Below are 21,400 nucleotides of genomic sequence, written 5' to 3' on the forward strand. Positions count from 1 at the left end.
AATTAAATAACTTATATACTAATAAAGCATATTAAATTTCTTATAATAATTATAATTATCATTTATTAAAAATATATTTTATAAGTTGTAATTAATATATTTGTAGTTTTTCAAAAAAAAGTATTAATTATTTATTGATTTCATCAGTATGCATTAAATGTTAATCTAAATCAATGCAAAGTAAATTAAATTTTAAATTTTAATAGTGTTTTTTTTGTTAAAAGTATATGGAGTTTTAAAACTCCAAACATCAAGGGAGTATTATAACATCCACCGAAGAACAAATAAAGACACAAGTTTTACTTTGTTTAAAGTATGGAAGAAGCTTATGTGTAATGGGATGTTTCTTGCCATCACACTCAACACTGTGCATCAGATTGAAGCAAGATTGGGAAACGAAGATTATGCATGTCTAAGGCTTTCAAGTTTCAATCTAGCTTATTACTAGCAAAGCAAGCTAGGCTCGTGAATGATGAAAATTTTGTATGAAATAATAATATAATACTCAATTTTGTCTCTGAATTTGCATACGATCCTCAATTCAGTTTCTAAAATTTTACTTGTTTTTATTTAGTCATCAAAATTTGCGAATATGAGTCATATATGTTAGTCTTTGAAATAATTTTTAATATACAGACATTAACAGAATGCTGTCATCGAAAGTCGGATGACACGCTAGACTCTGTAAAATGACGATGTAGTTTTGATTTTGGCACTCTAATAACCCAAAAACAATATCATAAGTGGTGTTTATTAAAATTTTCCTAATAAAACAAGTGATACGATGCCCTTTATTATTTTAAATGTTTCCGCGGGACATCTGACTGTCCATATCAGTATTTCATTAACTTTTTTGTACTAAAAATTAGGGGTGTAATCGATTCGGTTTGGTTCGATTTTGGATTGAAAACCAACCGAACCGACCTGATCGGTTTTACAATAATACCAACAATTCGGTTGGCTACTGTTTGAACAACCGAACCAAACCGAACCAACAGCGGTTTGATTCGGTCGGTTTTTTCGATTTTTTTACACCTAATAATCAGCATTTAAATTACCATAAGATGAAGTTTAAAATCGTTAATAAACTAGAATAACCAAGAGTATATTACATCCAAATTCAATACAAATTCAACCTAATTAAACATAAAATAAAGACAACTAAAAATATCTAGCAAAACAACATAAATAAACATACTTTAAACCGAAATAATCACTTTAAAACAAATAAAAACCAATCTAAATCCACACCAGACTCGTCATCATCTTTTTCGGTTGGTGCAATTTCTACAAAAAAAAAACAAAAAAATCAATATAGATTATAAACATAAACATAATATAGATTATAAATTATAAATATATAAATCAGCATCCAAACTCATCAACTTCACTAAAAGTATTGTTTCCATCAACAAATTCAACATTAATATTTGTTTAAAAATATTGTTTTCAACATTTAAAGCTTATATATGTGTAGCTTTGAGAGTAATAGTTAAAATTTATAAATTAAAACAGTGTGTGTGTGAGAGAGAATTATGTGCAGAGTAGAGAATTATTAATTATAATGCAGTAGTTGAAGCACTGCATAAAAGATAAACTTGTGGCTAACCAAAATATCCCAAAAGATAAATTCGTAGCTAACCAAAATATCCCAAATCCATAACTTATACAAAAAAGAATACCAAAAATTAAATTACGAAGATACTTAGACAGAAAAAGGTATCCAGCTCCCTCAGGTTCATAGTTATTAGTTAATTACAATTCATTATTCATCTACAATATATTTATCTATCTATCAATCTATCAATATATGCACAGAGAGAGTAAGCAAGTAAATGATAAGAAGAACCAAAGCAGAATTCATTTCATTAACAGCTCATAAGCAGAATCAAAGCATCTCATAAGCAGCTCATAAACAGAATCATAATTAATTCATTTTTAAAGCCAATCAACAGAATTTAAATGACCATAAACAATCAGAGACAGCAACAAAAAATTAATGAAATGAGGGACATGTATGTTCTATATATAAATTGAAAATTTCTCAATGATGATGATGATGATGACCTTTAATTCCAATGTGAGTTGTAACTTTTCCCAATATTTTTAGATTTACAGTTACATACACACATTCATTCAAAACAAGAGCAAAAAGACACCAAGATAAATTACATAATATTCAAAGTCATCCAACAAGATTAGCAAGTAGCAAGTCAGGACCTTTAAATGTATATTCTGGATTCAAACAGCTACACTTACATGATTATATATACTGAACAATAAAGGACTTATGGAAAACTGATCTTTTGATTGAAATTGGATACATTTTTCAAATTGAAGATTGGTGGGACATCTTAAACCATGATCATGTGTTCTGAGTATAAATAATAATAATAATACTCAAACAATTAACTAGTTCTATTATAATGTGATTGCCTGATTAGACACAAAGGCTATATTATTATTGGAGGTACAAAATGAAAGGGCAGCATAATTCAGGTTAAATCAAGTACAAATATCACTAAAAATCCTACTAAAGTTATATATTCTATTGAAAAAATATTGCAGACTATGAAAATGTGGGTCTTAATTAAGCTTGTTTTCACCATTCGGAATTAAAGATTTTTTAAGGCGATAATATATTTTAACGTCCCCAGGTTAGGACATGAAAATTGATCGAAAAAGATTCTTCTCTGTGTTTCATTGGTGAGTTTATTGACAATATATACATTAATTACTGTAGAAAAAATTATAACGAAGGACAAATTCTAACCTCCGAAGAAGATATTGTTCAGTTGCTTTTTGCAGGAGAGGGCTCGGCGAATGGACTGCTGCTCGGCGACCAGAGTGCTGCTCCGCTTAGGGTTTGTTGCCACGACTTATGACTGGACGGCGGCTTCGAGCGACGGTGGAGGGCGCGAACTGGATGATGCTTCTGGGCTTCTGGCTACATGATGGCGCTGCTCTTTGCTATGCATGCGAGTCTGCGTCGGAGATGAATTGATGACTTGCGACGGTGGAGGGCTTCCTTGATGGTGGATGACGCTCTCTGGATCTCTGACTCTCTCAACCTCTCATTCTCTCAATCATGGCCGCATGGAGGAGGAAGAATAGAAGATGGGTTGGGAAGTGGGTGTCTGTGTGAATGAGGGCTGCGCGAGTGAAAGGGAAAGAGGGTGAAGGGGTTTCAGATTTAGACTTTTATACCTAGGTTAAACTAAGGGTAAACTAGTAAAAACAATCACTAGAGAGCATCTGCCTTGGTTCGGTTCGGTTCGGTTCAATTTTTACCAAACCAACCGAAAACCGAATCGAACCGATCGGTTTAATTCGAAAAAATCAAAAAAACCGATTTTTTCGATTTTTCATTCGGTTGTTGTAATTTTCGGTTCGGTTTTGCAGTATTTTTCGATCCGATTCGGTAACTTACACCCCTACTAAAAATCGTCCTAGAAACTAATGTGAGACACATTTACAAAGTTTAAGGATTAATTAAAATTTTAAAAACTAAATTAAAATTTGCGTACAAATTTAGCGACCAAATTGAGTATTAACTCAAATTCGTATATTGAAATCACACGGCAGAATCTCTTAAGGCAAGGTACTTCCCAACTTCAAATTTATTTAAAGAAACATGTTTCAAGTTTCAACCTAGGTTATACACAGCAAAGCATAGAAGCGGCAACATGAGTATTCAACAAATGGAGGATATTGGAGGTTTGGTAATATTGAATACTGTGCTCTCGGCATATCATTTGATTTTGAGCAACGACACCTAGGTTTTCAAGTCCACTTTCGAGGTATAGACAAACTTCAAAATGCTTTAAAAACGTTTTGTGAGGTACCTTAATCAAAGATAAAGCATACTTCCGAACTCAATATAAACCATAAGATTCAAATCAAAGAGATAAAGGATCATATACACATATAATATATATTGGTTTTAAAATACATGCGTCCAAACTTTATTTAAATAAGTTGAGAGTTTTTTAATTAAAATAAGCGTATAAAAAATATTCTTTTTTCAAGTTTGTTTAAGTTAGCTCGAGCTAAGCTTTGATTTAGATTGAATCACAATCTAACCTAAGAATTTTAGAATTTTTTTTTTACTTTTTCAGGTAAAATTTAAGTTAGATATCCTATCAATCTAAGAAGGTTAGATATTATTCATTTAAGTTTTCGTAAGATTATTACGTAACTTAAATTGAATTCTCACTAATGTAAAAATCTTAAATATTTTTTCTTCAAAACTTCTTAGTACTAAATAGTAGCTTAAATTGGATACTTCACCGACATAAGAACTTTCATATTCTTTTGCTAAGTCATTTTAGGACAAAGACTCACTAATGGACTAATTTACTAAAAAATATATGAAATACAAAGACTCAAAATGTTTATACAAGAACGTTGATAAATTTAAATTTGTCCCTGAAAGATCACGTAATTTTTATTTTTGTCTTCGAATGATTTTTTTAATCAAATTAGTCCCTGAAAGATAAACTACTGTTAGTCAAATTAGTTCTTCTGTCAATTGGATGATGATGTGTCACGTTAAGTGTCACGTGGCATAATGACGTGACACGCCACGTGGCAGATCAGTAATACGTGACATGTCACGTGTCACTTGACATTTAAAAAAGTTTTTTATTAGTCAAAATAGTCCTTGAAAGTCTAGATGTAAGTCATTTTCATCCCTCAAATTTTAAAAATTAGTCAAATTAGTCCTTAGATAATTTTTTTATAATATTAAATTTATAATATTTTTTTATACTACTAATTTTAATATTATTTTTTAAACCTTAATAAACAAAATTCTCTTTACATAAAATAATAAAAATAATTAAATTTTTATAAAGTTATTTTGTCATTTGTATTTTAAAATTTTACATTTTCAAATTGTAATTTTTTATGTGAATTTTTTTTATTTAAATGAGTTTATCAAATTATTGTTGATTATATATTTAAAAATTTAATATTTTAAATTTTACTAAATAATATAGTAATTATTTTAAATTTTAAATCTTTTAAATTTTTTAAAATTATAATTTTTATTATTATTTAATTTATATAGTAAAACTCAATAATTGAAAAACTAGTTTATGGAATCGCTTTTTGAATCTTAATATTCTAATATAATTTTTTAAATCTTTCATTTAAAACAAAAGGAATTTTATTTTAATACGAAGTATATCTATTTATATAATGTACTAGTGCAGAGTAGCCTGTGTTATGCATAGGTATAATATTTTCTATTTCATTTTATCTCATTGATTTATGAAATTAAAAGAAAAATTATATAATCTATCTCAAACATATGAAACACACAAAAATTTATTATGATGTTTGCACGTATTACGCTTAAGAAGCAATTTATTTATAATAATAATAATTAACCAACAAATTTTCAATATTTTGTAAAGTTTGGAATTGAAGCAAAATTTGTAGATCTTCTTGAATTTTGACTCTAAGTATCACTACCATTACCTCCTATATATAAGTAATACCGTAATGGAAAAAAAATATGTAGTAGAAAAAAAATAGTGGTATAACTTTGTTTAGGTTAACATACATAAATTTTGATTTTGAGCATATAACTTTGTTTAGGTTAATAAATACATACATTTTAATTTTGAGTATATATATATATTCCAGCAAAATATAGTAATGTAACAAAAATGTTTTAGAATAGAAAAGAATAAGAGGGATTTTGAGAAAAATTAAAAGAGAGAGATAATTTTATGAAGGAAAAATAAAAAAATTATATAAGGACTAGTTTGACTAATTTTTAAAATTTGAGGGATGAAAATGACTTACGTCTGGACTTTTAAGGACTATTTTGACTAATAGAAAACTTTTTTATATGTCAAGTGACACTGCCACGTGTCACTGACCTGTCACGTGGCGTGCCACGTGTTACTGACCTGCCACGTGGCATGCCACGCCATCATGCCACGTAGCACTTAACGTGACACGTTATCATCCGATTAACCGAAGAATTAATTTGACTAACAGTTTATCTTTCAGGAATTAATTTGATTAAAAAAATTATTTGGAGACAAAAATGAAGATCACATAATCTTTTAGGGACGAATTTAAATATTAATCCCTACTTTAGTATTGAGTTAACACGAACTATTATCTAATTTACAGAATGTAATCCAGACCAATATATAAAAAGAATGAGTTAGAGAAGAATAAAAAAGTTAGAATAAAGTTTAAAAAAAAATTCAGCACTTTCTTTTAGTATTTTCTGTTCGTAATTCTTCTAGGGTTAGGATCATGTATATAGGACATAGAGCATTAAAAATCCGTTGAAAATCTTTCTTCTATCTCTATCTCTGTGTTCCTTAAAATGTGCATAAACCAAAATGTTTTTTGTTTGTGTATGCGCTATTGTCGTTTTAGATAGTTTTGTACTGTATTTTAGGTAACGATTGTTTTGAGATACTAAAATAGAGACTGAGAGACTAAGATTCAATATCATATTTATTGGTTTAAAGACTGATGGTATTAAAATTTCTGTTTCTGTCTTCAAAATTTTAATATTTCGATACCTCCAAAAAGTAGGGACACAGAGGACTAAAATTTTTAAAGATGAAGACTAAAATTTTAATAACATTTTATATCTAAAATACACTCATTTCAATTAATTAATTCCAATTTTATCTTTTGTACAAATTAAATTAGAGTTTCATTTTTGTTTCAATTTCTATCTTCTATTTTGCACCAAACAGGTAAATATTTGTCTCTCAATTTCAGTCTTTTTATTGTTATCTCTCCACCAAACACTACCTTATAGATGGTGAGAGAAATGCTAATTTTTGGAAAAGATCTAATTTATTGAACACGTTTAGTTTAAACTGTTAGTCAAAACGCAAGTTTTAGTTAACACTTTTTGTGAGATGATTTTATATTTAGCTCTTTTTCACTTATAAAACTTAAAAAAATATACTTTTAAAGTGAACAGATTACTCATATTCCATATCTAAAATTATTAACACTTTTTCAAATTTTGACTTTAGCTAGTTTGCTTATATTATTAAAAAAAAAATTCCTTAGTACATTTAAATAAAAATATTATTATTAAAAATTAATTAATAAAATTTTTAAGTTATATTTAAATTTGGTAATCGTCAAAACTCAACCTAAAATATTAGGGAGCTATTATCTCGCCCTTCCTCATGTTATAAATAGTCACGAGATTTACATTGTTGCTTTTAGAAAAATTTTTTTAGAGGAGTGTTAGGACTAATAAATTTTATAATTTGTAGTTATTAATTAATTATTATTAATATTTTTAATGATTTAAAATTATATCTAATAGAGTAATGGTATAAAGTTGCTTACTTTTCTTTTATTAATTAAGTACTGGCCAAATTTTAATAAAATTCTCGATTCTAAACTTTCTCATTTTTTTTAACCTACAGATTCTATCTTCCTGGTTTACTTCCTTCACTCGTGCCTTCTAAAGAAGGAGGTTAGCTTCTAAGAGATGATATAGTCTTTCTACGAGTAACAATCATTATTGTTATCGTTATCATTTGTTGTTTTTATTATTCTATTAAAATTATTGCTATTATATTGTATGGATTTTAATTTGTAATAATAATAATGAATAATAATAACATTTTTGTTAGGTAAACAATAGTTTTCGTAAATAATGTGAATAATAGATTTTAAAATTAGTTCGATAAAATAAAAAATACTCCACACTTCTACAGAAATTACAAATAGATAAGGGAGGTTAACTGCATTGTTTACTGTCTACCTATACTTTACTTTAATTTTGCTAGGTAGACAATGACTTTCATAAATAATGTGAATAATGAGCTTTAAAATTAGCCCAATAAAATAAAAAATACACTACACGCTCAAGTTAGGCATCCAACTTTTTTTAAATCAAATACTCAACTAAAACACAACTTCTTCAAACGTACAATATATACGCATGCTGTTGTTGTTTCTTCTTCCTCTTCTTTGATATCATGTCGTCGTCATCATTTTTGTCGTCTTCTTCTTCTTTTGTTTTTCTTTAACGTCATCATCTTCTTCTTTAACGTCGTCTTCTTCTTTTGTTTGATTGCATCTCCTCATTCTTTTTCTTCCTCATCCTCCTTCATTATCATCATGGTCATCATCATTGTCGTCGTCTTCATCTTCTTCTTTTATACATGTTCAAAAAATTAGATGCACAAAATATTTACATTCAACCAACAAAATATACATAACACAGAAATTTTAGTATACAACACATAAAATTTGATGTACAGCACATAAATTTTATTGTACAACACAAATTTTTAAAAGACTACATATCTAAAATATTGACAACCAACTAACAATATACACATAACACAAAAATTTTAATGTATAATATAAAAAATTTTTATGTACAACACAAATTTTTTATGTACACCATAAAATTTTTTAAAGGATTATGTGTCTAAAATATTGACTCATCCAACCAATAAATTATATTTGCAAAAAAAATTTATATATTATGTACAAAATTTTTTTGCTATGTTAATAAGTTTTTTGTTCTCGAACAAAAATTCTTATGCAAAAAAAGCGTAAAAAAAGAAAAACAATAATACATGATCATAATTTTTTTATTGTTAGACTTGTGCCAATTTAATTAGATTTAATTATAAAAAGTATTTCTACGTATAGTATCACCGACAATAATAATTATAGATAGATAGATAGATAATTTTAGTAAATATATAAATTAAAAGAGAATTGAGTAAATAATTATTTTAAAATTTTACTGATTTTAATGGTCTAATTAATTAGTCTATGCATATGATACGTTGTTTTTTTTTTTAAAGAAAAACCTTAAATGTTGGAGTATGTAAGAAATTCGCTGAAATTGAAGTCGCTTTTGACTTGTCTGGCTCCAATTTTGCCTTCCTCGTGGTTGGGTTGGTTTGACCTATCACCCATAACATTTATTAAAGAAGACCATTATCACAATTTGCAATCACAATGAAGAACAACAACCCCACTCCCCTTTCTCTCTCTCACTCCCACACACAAATTCACAAATTAAATCATTTATTAATATCTAATCATATATTTTTCAGTTCCCAACCCAACACTATCAGCTACCATCTATCACTTGTAACTTGTGTGTGTAAGAAACACTCACTTCTCTTCCTCACTGCTGCTCTCCCTCATTGACCACTTAACCCTAACTCACAGCCTCGCGCCACGGCCGTTTGGTGCCTCAGGTTTGGTTTTCTACCTTTCTTTTTTTTCCTTCTGATTTTGTTGTGTTTAGTTTCTTAATTTCTAGGGTTTGGTTCATGTAAAACTGATTGATGAAATTTGTGATGTATTGCGAAGATCTGGGTGTCAAGTACTCAAATTGTGTGGTTGGAATTGGTGGTCTTAGTGGCTCTGGAATATCAAGGTATTCATATTGTTATCAATTCATTATCCGGTGTATGCTATTTAGTTGGTATTATCTTAATTGTTGACATGTCTCAGTGTCATGGCTCCTTAAGCCTATAGATTTCAATAGCTTGCTGAAGAGTCTTGAATCATGAAACCAAACCTTAACAATGTAATAAAACTGTTTCCTTTGCATTTAAAAAGGTATTTTATTAATTGATAAAGGTTTTGAGATAATAAGTGGTTGAGTTAATGACTTTTATTATGCTGACGTGGTAAGTGCTGAAGGACTTGTGATTAGCCAGAGTATGTGGACTTTTGCATGTATAAAAAAGAAAAGAAAGATAACCGCTGAAGCTTCTGCAAATGTTATCTGGCTGAGAAATCTAAACCGAAAGGAGGTTAAAATAGGAGAATGAAGAGAGAGAGAGAGAGAGAAAGGGGGGGGGGGGAGTGATAGTGCCAGTTTTGAGAAGATTCTTATTCCTCTTCAATTCAGCTTTGCTTTACAATTGCCTCGGCAGAGGTCTTTTCTGTGCCAGCTGCAGCTAGTTGGTTGTTTATCTGTGTCTGGGATTTTGGGGTTGTGTTTCTCGGTGGGGCTATTACTTTGAATGTGTTATGGTGGTGCTGCTCTTTGGGATGTTTGTGTACGGAAGTGAGGTATGAGAGCCAAAGATACATCTGAACTTATTTATAGAAGAAGTTGGAGTTTGATTTGATGCAAACAATGTTGGTAGGGGAAATTCTCGTTCAATGCTCAGTGTTACTGTTATATTTTATTATTACTGAAGCTTGGATGCCACGTCTTGATCTGTGGGAGGTTGCCATGGTAACTGTTTTTGGAGGGAACACTGTTTGCCTCGTCTTATGGGCTTCTAACTTTCTATTTTTATAAGATTTTTTGTCTTGTGGATAGGATTGGATTTGAAGCATCGAAAATGGATGGTAGAGCTGAAACTGAAGTGAAGGGTGCTGTTAAGAACTTCATCTGGACCCAGCAATACAGAGTTGAAACTTGAAAGCTGAAAGTTGAAACTAAATCCTGTTTTTGATGCACAATGAACCAGTTAGTTGAACACTCTTCTAATGCTCATAGTCATAGGGGCTATAGAGTTCAAGCTCCACTGGTGAGTCACTCCAATTTCTCGTCTATTTTATCATTTTTTTCTTTTCTTTTCTTTTCTTATATTATGCTTTTTCTGAGGCACACCTAAACTTGAACTGATTGACCTTTGTGCTGACCTAGTCAAAATTCCATCTTAATAGCTAAACTAAATATGAATGTCAATCTCTTTAGCCTATAGCCTTATCAGTAATTCACACTATTTTAGGGATTGCCACTCAATTTTTCCCCTTATTTTATTGGAATATGAATGAATTTGGATTGAAGGTTAAGCGTGTTTGTTGGCAGTGGTATCAGCAGGAATAATCATGTCTCTTTTTTCTCTCTCCTTTTTTTTTTTGATTTGAGGTTTTTCTCTTGGCTCTTTATGGATTTATCACTTGGTTTCTTTATTAGGGATGGTTACTCGAGTTGTTATGCTGATGAAATGGAGAGCTCTGTTGAGCTAATGATTGTTCTCTCCATTTTTTATTACATCTTCTCAGAATCTGAATACACAGGCTTGTTAAGCTAAAAAATATCATAAATTTCATAATGATAGCTTCCTAGTCATATTTTGACTCAACCTCCCCATCTTCTTAACGATCACTTCTTACATACATTTGGTTTAATTAGGCATTGCCTACTCATTATGTTCTTAAAGCATGTTTTTATGCTCTTCTTTAATTACATTTTTGTTTTGCAAGTTTACTAATTCCTATGTATCTTGATTAGAAAAATATGGTAATTGTGGGGACAGAGAAGTGTCTTCACCATCCCTCCTCGTCACTCCTACTTGGCTTCTTGATAGTTATTGTGTGTCGGTATTTTTTCTCATTCTGAAATGCTTTTGTGATGGGCCAAAGGAGATTTTTCCCTTGATACCGTTTTCTTAAGTTGGAATTAATTCGCCAATCACTATTTCCATCTATTCATGATCAAAACCCCTGACAGGCAAGACTCAAGACGTTGTGCTCATTTCTCAATTGGAGGAAAACAACATTGTTTCCTCTCAGAACCTTCAGATCTTTCTGAATCTCAATAGTTCCCTCCTTTCTGGAGCTGTTCAGCACCATTATGAGTTGCTAAGCAATACAACTTTCTCCTTTGCGCTGCTGTTTTCCTTCCTGATATCCTTCTGTTTGTCTAACTCGACTTGCTCTCAACATTGATTGTAGCATTTGTCTCTGTTTTTAATTTTGAAATGTCCATGATTAACGATTTGTATCGATTTTCTTTTAATGTGCTCTTTGCATTTTTAATGTTCTTACTTACCAATGTCCCTTCTTAAATTTCTGTTGTCTTATTTTCGGTGTTTTTCTTTTGAATCTCAATGTCCTAGCATCATCAGCAGTTTGATAGCTATTTTCATAAATAATGATAAGATTAGGTAACTTATATAAAGAAAATGTGAAAAATTCCAGTATGATGAAGGTTTTTATTACATTGTGATGTTACTTCCGTAAACCTTATTTTTTTAGTCATTGGAAAATATATGCCAAAACAGTTACTGCTTGGGTACTAGAAGTCTTAAGACCAATACGTAGAGCTTAATCTGGGCATTTACATTCTGTTAAATGAAATATTTCTTTTGCTCGGTTATGGTTAGAATACTAATATATCAAGTTATTCAGGTTGATTCTGTTTCATGCTACTGTAGAGTAGATTCGGGCCTAAAAACAGTTGCTGGGGCAAGGAAATTTGTTCCGGGATCAAAGCTATGTATCCAACCTGACATAAATCCGAATGCACATAGGAGAAAAAACTCACGGAGAGAGAGGACAAGAGTTCAGCCTCCTCTCCTACCTGGCCTCCCTGACGATCTTGCTATTGCTTGTTTGATTCGAGTACCCCGGGTAGAGCACAGGAAACTGCGTTTGGTTTGCAAAAGATGGCACCGCCTCTTGTCTGGAAACTTCTTTTATTCACTGAGAAAAAGTCTTGGAATGGCCGAAGAGTGGGTTTATGTCATCAAAAGAGATCGTGATGGAAGAATTTCATTGCATGCATTTGATCCCACCTACCAACTGTGGCAACCCCTTCCCCCTGTTCCTGTGGAATATTCTGAAGCACTAGGATTTGGCTGTGCAGTTCTTAGCGGTTGTCACTTGTACTTATTTGGTGGAAGGGATCCTCTGAAGGGATCTATGAGACGTGTCATTTTCTATAATGCCCGAACAAATAAATGGCATAGGGCACCAGACATGCTGCGGAAACGTCATCTGTTTGGCTCTTGTGTAATAAATAATTGTCTTTATGTGGCTGGTGGTGAATGCGAAGGAATTCAAAGAACTCTTAGGTCTGCTGAAGTTTATGATCCAAATCGGAGTAGGTGGAACTTTATCTCAGAGATGAGCACAGCGATGGTGCCCTTTATTGGTGTTGTTCATAATGGAACATGGTTTCTGAAGGGACTTGGGTCGCGTCGCAATGTCATGTGCGAAGCATATTCCCCTGAAACCGATGCCTGGACTCCAGTTAGTAATGGGATGGTGAATGGCTGGCGTAATCCTAGCATCTCGCTTCATGGACAACTGTATGCACTTGATTGCCAGGATGGGTGCAAGCTCACAGTATATGACACTGCAACAGATTCATGGAAAAAGTTTATTGACAGCAAGCTTCATTTGGGTAGCTCCCGTGCTCTCGATGCTGCTGCACTTGTTTCCCTCAATGGAAAGTTATGCATCATCCGCAACAATATGAGCATCAGTCTAGTCGATGTTTCTAGTCCAAACAGGCAAGTGGAAACAAATCCTCACCTATGGGAAAATATTGCCGGAGAGGGTCACATCAGGACATTAGTTAGAAATTTATGGTCAACTATAGCAGGGCGTGGTGGTTTGAAGAGTCACATTGTTCATTGTCAAGTGCTTCAAGCGTGAGGTTCAAAAGTTCTTTAGTATCATATTTGCTATACTGTTAGCAGAACTGATGGTTTCGTCTGAAATTGATTGAAATAGGTTTTATCTACTTTGTTTTGGGGGAAATGTAGGAAAAATTGTGGTATTTTTTTTTCCTGTAAAGATGAGTTTAATTGTTATTTTGGCAATAGAATGAATGGAGTCCGTCCTTTACAATCATGAATTAAGGCTGTCCATTTTCCTTTCTTGCTATTTGCTAGATAGACAATTAGATATAAGGCTCGTTTGGCATGATTTGCGGCTGTACATGATTTATTAGGAAAACGGCATATAATAATTACTCGTTTGTGTGTCATTCCAAAAAGTAAAAAGTAGTTTATGTTTTTGAAAAATATGTACTTATTTCATTTTTTGAGTTTGTGCTTCTATAAAAAATCAGAAACAAAAATAAGCAATAGATTAAACTTACCGGAAGAAAATTATGACGAGTAAAAATTCTCATGGGAATAAGTATTACTAAGGTGAATTTTACTTTGCATCTTGTTTGCTATTTGTTATAACAAATCACTCAGAAATTTAGATTTTTCATTTAAATAATTATATTCTTTCATGATATACGCAAAAACAAAAGTTTTGACATAAATGTGCATCAGTGTATATTTTGTAATATCGTGTTGTGGGCTTGTGGCTAAACGATTCAAAGCATTTCGCATGATCTTGCGGCAAAATGAAATTTTTATCCATATATAGTTTTCACATGGCAGATGGCGGTGTTGTGAAATATAATTGATTTTTTTTTTTTTTGTCGAATTATCCAAGCAATTGACACCATGTTATTGGGATTTGACTCATTTGAGGTGGCGTTTATGTTAGTCCTTAGAATTTTTTGTCCAACACAATTTAATTTTATTTGCAAAAGAACCATTAGCTTATTATTGCAATATAACTATATAAGTAAAGTAACTCTTCTGTCTTCTCAATTACGATAATAACTATAGAGAGTACATCAAAAAACCCTAAATGAGTGAGAGAGTGACGGCGCCCAATGAAACGACTTCCCAAGAGGAAGATTTGATGAACCGCAGCACTAAGAAAGTCAAACCTAACGGGAATGAAGTGCTACTAGACGCAGAGGTAGAGGAGAACGGAAGATCAGCGGACATGGATCTGCAACCTGTGAATGGTTCTCCAAGTTTTGAGAGTAGCCAGGAGAAGGAACAGAGGGTACCATCCGGTTTTGAAAAAGGAGTGACCTCGTCAATGCTAAAGTCAAATGGCGGAAGCAGAGTATGTGAAGTCTCTTATAAGGATAGACTCTTGATGGGAGGTGCGGGAACGTCTCTTTCACCAGAGGAAATTGTTCAGATGGTAGCGGAGGACTATATGTTGGAGGAGGTCTCTGAAGACGGTGCCGGCAGAGCAGCTCCCTTCAATCCAAAGCCAGAGGTTGAGGTGAGTTTGGCAGAGTATGACGAATGGTGTCGTCCATGGAAGCTTTCTCTTATTGTCAAGGTACTCGGTAAGAATATTGGATTTCGATCTATGGACTCGTGGGTTCACCGTTTTTTGTCTAAGAACAAGGACGTGAAGGTAATTGATCTGACTGGAGAGTTCTTCCTAGTGTGTTTTGACAACGAAGGTGACTATAAACACGCGCTCTTTGAAGGGCCGTGGCAGATGGCAGGACACTACCTCTTAGTACAAAGATTAGCGGTATGGGTGAGAATTCCGGAGCTGCCGGTTGAACTCTACACCTATCACTTCCTATGGCGGGCGGGTGGAAAGATCGGAACAATGTTGAAAATTGATCAAATTACTTCTATACACTCTAGGGGAAAGTTTGCCCACTTATATGTGGAGGTGGATTTGCGAAACCAGCTTGTCCCAGCTATAAAAGTTCTCGGAAAGGAGTTTAAGGTAGAGTACGAAGGTCTCCATCTTATCTGCTTTGGTTGCGGTAAGTATGGGCATAGAATTGATGGTTGCCCAGAGAGTAGGCGACCGGAGAAAGAGAGCAGAGAAGCTACAATGGAGGGTAGTAAGGTCCTCGGGGATCCTCGAGATGCAACAATGGCGATTATTGCGGACAAGTCGAATTTAACTGTTCCTTATCCATCTCAACCGTCGCCTAATGTGTTGGAACAAAATCCTGTGGCTCAGGGGATTTCAAATTTGATGGCAAGAGTTGATTCTTCAGGAGTGTTTGAGCCGTGGATGTTGGCTAAGAAACTCCAGCGCAGATTTAATCGAAGCAATGGTAATGTTGGAACCTCAATCCAGACAGGTAACCCAATTGGGTCAGGTTCACGTTTTCAATCTTTGGAATATGTAGAACAAGAGGAGTCCAATATGGAAGCACATATTCATAAAGAAGGTTTTCCATCAAATAAGCACTCAGTACAAGCGGGAAAGACTAAGAAGCTAGAGCTGCCCAAACACACCTCTTCCTCTAAGAGCAGGCTAGCTGGGCCGAAAGGTACTTCTAAAACCCAAGAAGGGAGGAGTTCTCGTGAGAAGGAGGGTGGAGCAAAGAGTACGGAGGAATCATTGGTAAAAGGAAAAGAGGTAGTGGAGGGGGTCTCTAAAGTTAACTTTGGAGCGAAAAGATACAGAGTACTGGGGAACTTTAAATTTGATGAAGCAAATGAAGTATGTGGCGGGGGATGAAGAGCTGTTCTTAAATGGCGTGCCTTTCACTCAGATTCATCAACCCTCGAAGGAGGCTCTCGCAGCACTAAAGTTTTTGAGGGGAAGTGCGAAAGAAGAAGCACTGGCGGCTGCTAACCCGCCGGATCCTGGATCAACTCAGATTCTTAGCTTATGCCCGAATCAAACAGATTCCCTGGCAGTGGAGGATGAGTCCGTAAGGATGGTGGTGGATACCACACCAACTTCCTGCTCTACTTGATTAAGGCCGCTTCGGTTGGTTGTCTCTTCTACTTCCTTGTTTATTTTTTCCTATGAATATTATTACTTGGAACTGTAGAGGTGTTAGTAGCAAAGATTTTTCTACTTTGGTTAAAGATTTCTGTAGGAATTTCAATTACAATATATTGTGTCTTTTGGAAACTCATCTATCGGGTCCAAAGGCGAATAAGATTGCAAAGAGATTTGGTTTCTCAGATTGGTTTCTTGAAGAAGGTATTGGTTTTTCAGGGGGCATCTGGATTTTATGGAATTCAAATTTTTGGAATGTTGAGGTCCTTATGTCTCATAGACAATATGTCCACATGAAACTTAGATATGGTTTGGAAAGTCCTTGATTTTTTACAGTTGTTTATGGCTCCCCACAAATTGGACTGAGAACTAGTCTATGGGAAGGTCTGAAAAGTATTGCTGATAATTTGACTAGTGAGTGGTGTGTAGGAGGGGACTTTAATTGTGTCTTATCTGCTACCGATACAGGGGGTAACTCTGGTCTCTTTAGAGACCATGATGGTTTTGCGAATTGCCTGTTAGAGTGTGGGTTGCAGGACCTGGCCTTTAAAGGTCATCCGTTTACCTGGCAAAAAGGAATTATTAGAAGACGGTTGGATAGATACGTAACTAATGCAGCTTGGTCCCAATGCTTTAGTAGCGCTGTGGTAAAGCATCTTCCCAAACTCAAATCAGACCATGTCCCAATTTTTCTGGAGCTTTGGGTTGATAGTACTACTGCGTCCTTCTATCGTCCCTTTCGGTTTTTGGCTTCATGGTTGACTCATGAGAACTTTAATTCTATGTTGAAGACAAACTGGAAGGATGAAATTTCTTTGGACCAAAATGTGACTAATTTTATGGAAGCCGCAAAGGTTTGGAACAAGGAAGTTTTTGGTGATATTCATTGGAAAAGGAATAGAATTTTGGCCAGACTAAATGGTATCTCCTTGAAACTTGGTTTCGAAATGAATCCTTTTTTGGAGGATCTCCAAACTGAGTTATGGAAAGAACTGGAAGCAATTTTTATTCAAGAGGAGATACTTTGGAAACAATGTTCAAGATGTAAGTGGATAAACTATGGGGATCGCAATACCTCCTACTTCCACAATTTGGCAACTGCTAGAAGACGGAGAAACAGAGTGACAATGCTTAAGAACCAACATGGTGAGTGGGTAGATGACACGTTTCAGCTTCAGCAATTTGGCATGAACCACTTTCTTTCACTTTATGCTGATGATCAGCCATATGAGAAGTTAGTAGCTTCCGCTCTGTTCCTTACTTTGACGTCCGAAGAGGTTGGGCGTCTGGATCGTATGGTTGCAGTGGAAGAAGTCTCTGCGGCTATCTTTTCTATGGGAGCTTGGAAAGCCCCGGGACCAGACGGTCTTCCCCCTATGTTTTACCAGAGCAACTGGAGCCTTGTGAAGACCTCAGTTGAAGATTGGGTGAAAAAGGTGTTTGTGGATCATGCAGAAATAAAGAAGGTTAATAATACCTATATTTCTCTGATTTCAAAAAGGGAGGTTCCTGAGAATTTTAGCCACTTTCGACCTATTGGATTGTGTAACGTCTCTTATAAGATAGTTACTAAAATTATATCCAACAGGTTGAAAGAAGTCATGTCCAAACTCATAAGCCCTGCTCAGTGCAGTTTTGTCCCCGGGAGGCAAAGTGCTGATAATATTTTGGTGGCACAAGAAGCTATACACTCTATGAGATATAAGAAAGGAACTTCTGGTTATATGGCAATCAAGATAGATCTTGAAAAAGCTTATGACAGGTTGAATTGGAGATTTATCCAGGATACTCTCCAGGAGGCAGGTTTGCCGCGGAATTTGACCGATTTGATAGTGAGTTGCTATTCGTCTACAAACATGAATCTATTGTGGAATGGGACTCCTTCGGATCCTTTCGTTCCTTCTAGGGGTATCCAACAAGGTGACCCCATGTCACCCTACTTATTTGTGTTGTGTATCGAACGACTATCACAAATTATCACAATGGCAGTTAAGCATAATATCTGGGAGCCAATCACTCTGAATAGAGGAGGTCCGAAGCTGTCACATTTATGTTTTGCTGATGATATCATTCTATTTGGAAAAGCATCAATGGAGCAGGTGGAGTTAACTCGCGGTATTCTTGAGCTGTTTTGTCGGTGTTCTGGTCAAAAAGTTAGTTATGATAAGTCTTGCGTCTACTTCTCTGAGAATGTGAATTTCAGTCGTAAGAGGGCACTGAGTGAAGCCTTAGGTATGCGACTAACTTCAAACTTGGGCAAATACTTGGGTGTTCCTCTCCTCCATGGCCGTACTAAAACTGAGGACTTTCAGTTTATTATTGATAGGATGATGAGTCGGTTGAGTACGTGGAAGACTCGTAATCTCTCTCTGGGAGGCAGAGTTACCTTGACCCAATCGGCTCTAGCTTCAATTCCAACCTATATTATGCAAACCATGAGAATTTTCTTGAGGGTTTGTGATAAGATTGACAGTATATGCAGGAGCTTCCTTTGGGGAGGTAATAACTCTGGTAAGAAAATCCACTTACTTAGCTGGAAAAAGCTATGCTCTCCGAAGAAATCTGGAGGCCTGGAGTTTAGATCCGCCAGAGTGATGAACGATGCAAATCTGATGAAACTGGCCTGGAAGTTAATTCATAATATGGATTCTCTCTGGGTACAGGTCCTCCGTAGTAAATATAGGTGTGGTGATAATACCATCCCTTTGATGAAGCCTCTTCAACGTATGTCTAACGCTTGGAAAGGTATCTCTCACATTTGGAAACAATTTGAGAGGAACCTTATATGGAGGATTGGTTCAGGTCAGACCGTGTATTTTTGGAATCATCATTGGATCCCAGGTGTTCATTGCTTGGTGGACTTTGCCCAAACAGAGGTAACATCGAACATGAGAGATAAAAAAGTCTGTGACTATGTGGTGAATAATAATTGGAATTATGACCGTATCGGTTATAATTTGGGGGATGATTGGCTCTCCATCTTTGTCTCTATTAAGCCACCAGAAGCGGAGTTAGGTGAGGATTCGATTGCTTGGATGCTAACACCGAATGGGGTGTTCTCCATAAAATCAGCTTGTTCTGCCCTTGCCTCCCCTGCTAGTTCTGAGAATGCGAGCCTTTTTACTCGGATATGGAAGTTGGAAGCCACTCAAAGGCTTTGTAGTTTCTGCTGGTTGGTAGCCAATAATGCACTTCTTACGAATGAGGAGCGTGTTCGGAGAAATATAGCTCAGTCTGCTTTGTGCGGTGTTTGTGGCAGCAACTCAAAATCTTTGCTCCATGTCTTGCGGGACTGTCCAGTCGCATATAGAACATGGAAGAGCATTGATGACAGGTTGGATGCGGAGAATTTCTTCACCAAACCTCTTATCCCTTGGTTGATGGAGAACTTATCTTTCCAATCTCCTTTCAAAGGGGTTCCGTGGCCCCTCCTCTTTACTAGTACCTTAAACTTCCTGTGGTTTCGAAGGAACACTTTTGTCTTTGACAATGATAGAGTCCCAGATGAAAGCAAGATTCATGAAATAGCCTGGTATATGGCACAGGACTATCACAGGGCGCATTCTGAGTCTATGCGATCTAGGAGAAGAGTGGGGACTTTTGCAGAGAAGCTCATTAAGTGGCAGCCACCTCCTCCTCTTTTTATCAAGCTGAATTCGGATGGCTCAGTTAGTAAGGATGGCAGAGCAGCTTGTGGTGGTATCCTTAGAGACAGCAATGGTCAGTTCTTAGCTTGCTATAGTGCGAATTTGGGTGCATGCACTGTGACTGCAGCTGAGCTTTGGGGCATACTCTTTGGCCTTGAACTAATCATTAACTTGGGACATTCCCATGTTGAAATTGAGGTTGATTCAGCGGTAACAGTGCAGCTATGTTCTCAGGATTTGGGTAACCTACATTCGGTAGGAACTCTTGTATCAGCAATAAAGATCAAGTGCAACAGACTCAGCAGCTGGACTCTTCACCATGAATTCAGGGAAGCAAACTCTTGTGCCGATAAATTGGCATCTTTTGGTCATAGTTTAAGTTATAGTTGTCATTTCTTTTTTTCATTGCCACCTTGTATTTCCTTACATTTCTTTACTGATGCTGTAGGAACGGTTCACTCCAAAATAGTTTCTGGTTAGTTTTCTCCTTTTTGAGCATTTAGCTCCGTTGTTAATAAAAAACATTACAATAATAACTTAATATTGGTCATGTATGATTATATCTCTAATCTTTTATTGTGCCATTTAAGTCTATATTCAATGATAATTTGAAAATAAATAAAATGATAAGTCTTTTATTATTTGTGGCAATGAATGCAGGTCATTTGAATTTACAGTTTTACACAGAAAATTCTGGTTTCTTTATATTATGTAGGTCATTCTACTACTATCACCACTATTATATTAGGTATTTCGGTGGCTAAGCAATAAAATAAAAATGGAATAAAATCGAACATGCAATGAGCTAAAATAAAATAGCGTAAACTTGAACTTTTTATTGCCAGATTCTTATAAAGTTACATATAACATGCTGCTAGTTACATAAAATTAAACTTTTTATTGTGATTCTTCTCCCTTTTTTAATAAAATAAAGATGACAAAATATGATCAATCTTTATATTTATTATCAATATAAAAATATATTAAATGTTCGTAAATAGACAAAGTTCTTCTTTTAAAATAATAAATAACTTATAAATATCACTATTTTCATTCATAATTGAGGAATAAAATAAAATTTTCAAACGACAACTAAATGTGTGAAAATGTTGATTTTCATGCTTATCATGTTAAAAATTATTATTTTTTAATTTATTTATAAACAATATATATATTAATTATAATTATAAATTAAACTATTTCATATCAAATGACTTGCATAATGGCAATTTTATTTATTATTATAAATACTAAATTAAATAAATTATTATTACTTTTGATTTGAAATTCATGTAACTTGATCTGTGTGTATAATCAGATTTTTTTCTTAAATAAAATAAAAAATTAAATAAATTTTCAAACAAGATATTTTAATTTTATTTTTTAGAATACGATTTTTTTTGGTAATAAGAACAAGTTTGCGACTCTATAAATTATATAGAGTTCGCCGCACC

General features: G+C 34.1%; 1 protein-coding gene and 1 long non-coding RNA gene across 3 annotated transcripts; one reads left to right on the plus strand and one right to left on the minus strand.

The window, feature by feature from the left end:
* Positions 1-1,067: 1,067 nt before the first annotated feature.
* Positions 1,068-3,161, minus strand: LOC130976430 (uncharacterized). The gene is made up of 2 exons (XR_009084676.1): positions 2,774-3,161; positions 1,068-1,287 (listed from the first exon to the last, which is right to left on the minus strand). It is a non-coding gene; the product is annotated as an uncharacterized LOC130976430 (long non-coding RNA).
* Positions 3,162-8,979: 5,818 nt separating this feature from the next.
* Positions 8,980-13,609, plus strand: LOC130974344 (F-box/kelch-repeat protein At1g55270). 2 transcript variants are annotated; one of them, XM_057899189.1, is made up of 4 exons: positions 8,980-9,230; positions 9,346-9,412; positions 10,293-10,523; positions 12,133-13,609. In XM_057899189.1, the coding sequence occupies exons 3-4, from the start codon at positions 10,455-10,457 to the stop codon at positions 13,381-13,383; spliced, it is 1,320 nt and encodes a 439-aa protein (XP_057755172.1). In that variant the 5' UTR covers positions 8,980-9,230; positions 9,346-9,412; positions 10,293-10,454; the 3' UTR covers positions 13,384-13,609. The 2 variants fall into 2 exon arrangements, with proteins under 2 accessions (XP_057755172.1, XP_057755171.1); XM_057899188.1 differs by having other exon boundaries at positions 10,313-10,523.
* The last annotated feature ends 7,791 nt before the right edge of the window (positions 13,610-21,400 follow it).

This window comes from Arachis stenosperma, chromosome 4 (genome assembly GCF_014773155.1).
Source record: "Arachis stenosperma cultivar V10309 chromosome 4, arast.V10309.gnm1.PFL2, whole genome shotgun sequence".
Lineage (NCBI taxonomy): Eukaryota > Viridiplantae > Streptophyta > Magnoliopsida > Fabales > Fabaceae > Arachis > Arachis stenosperma.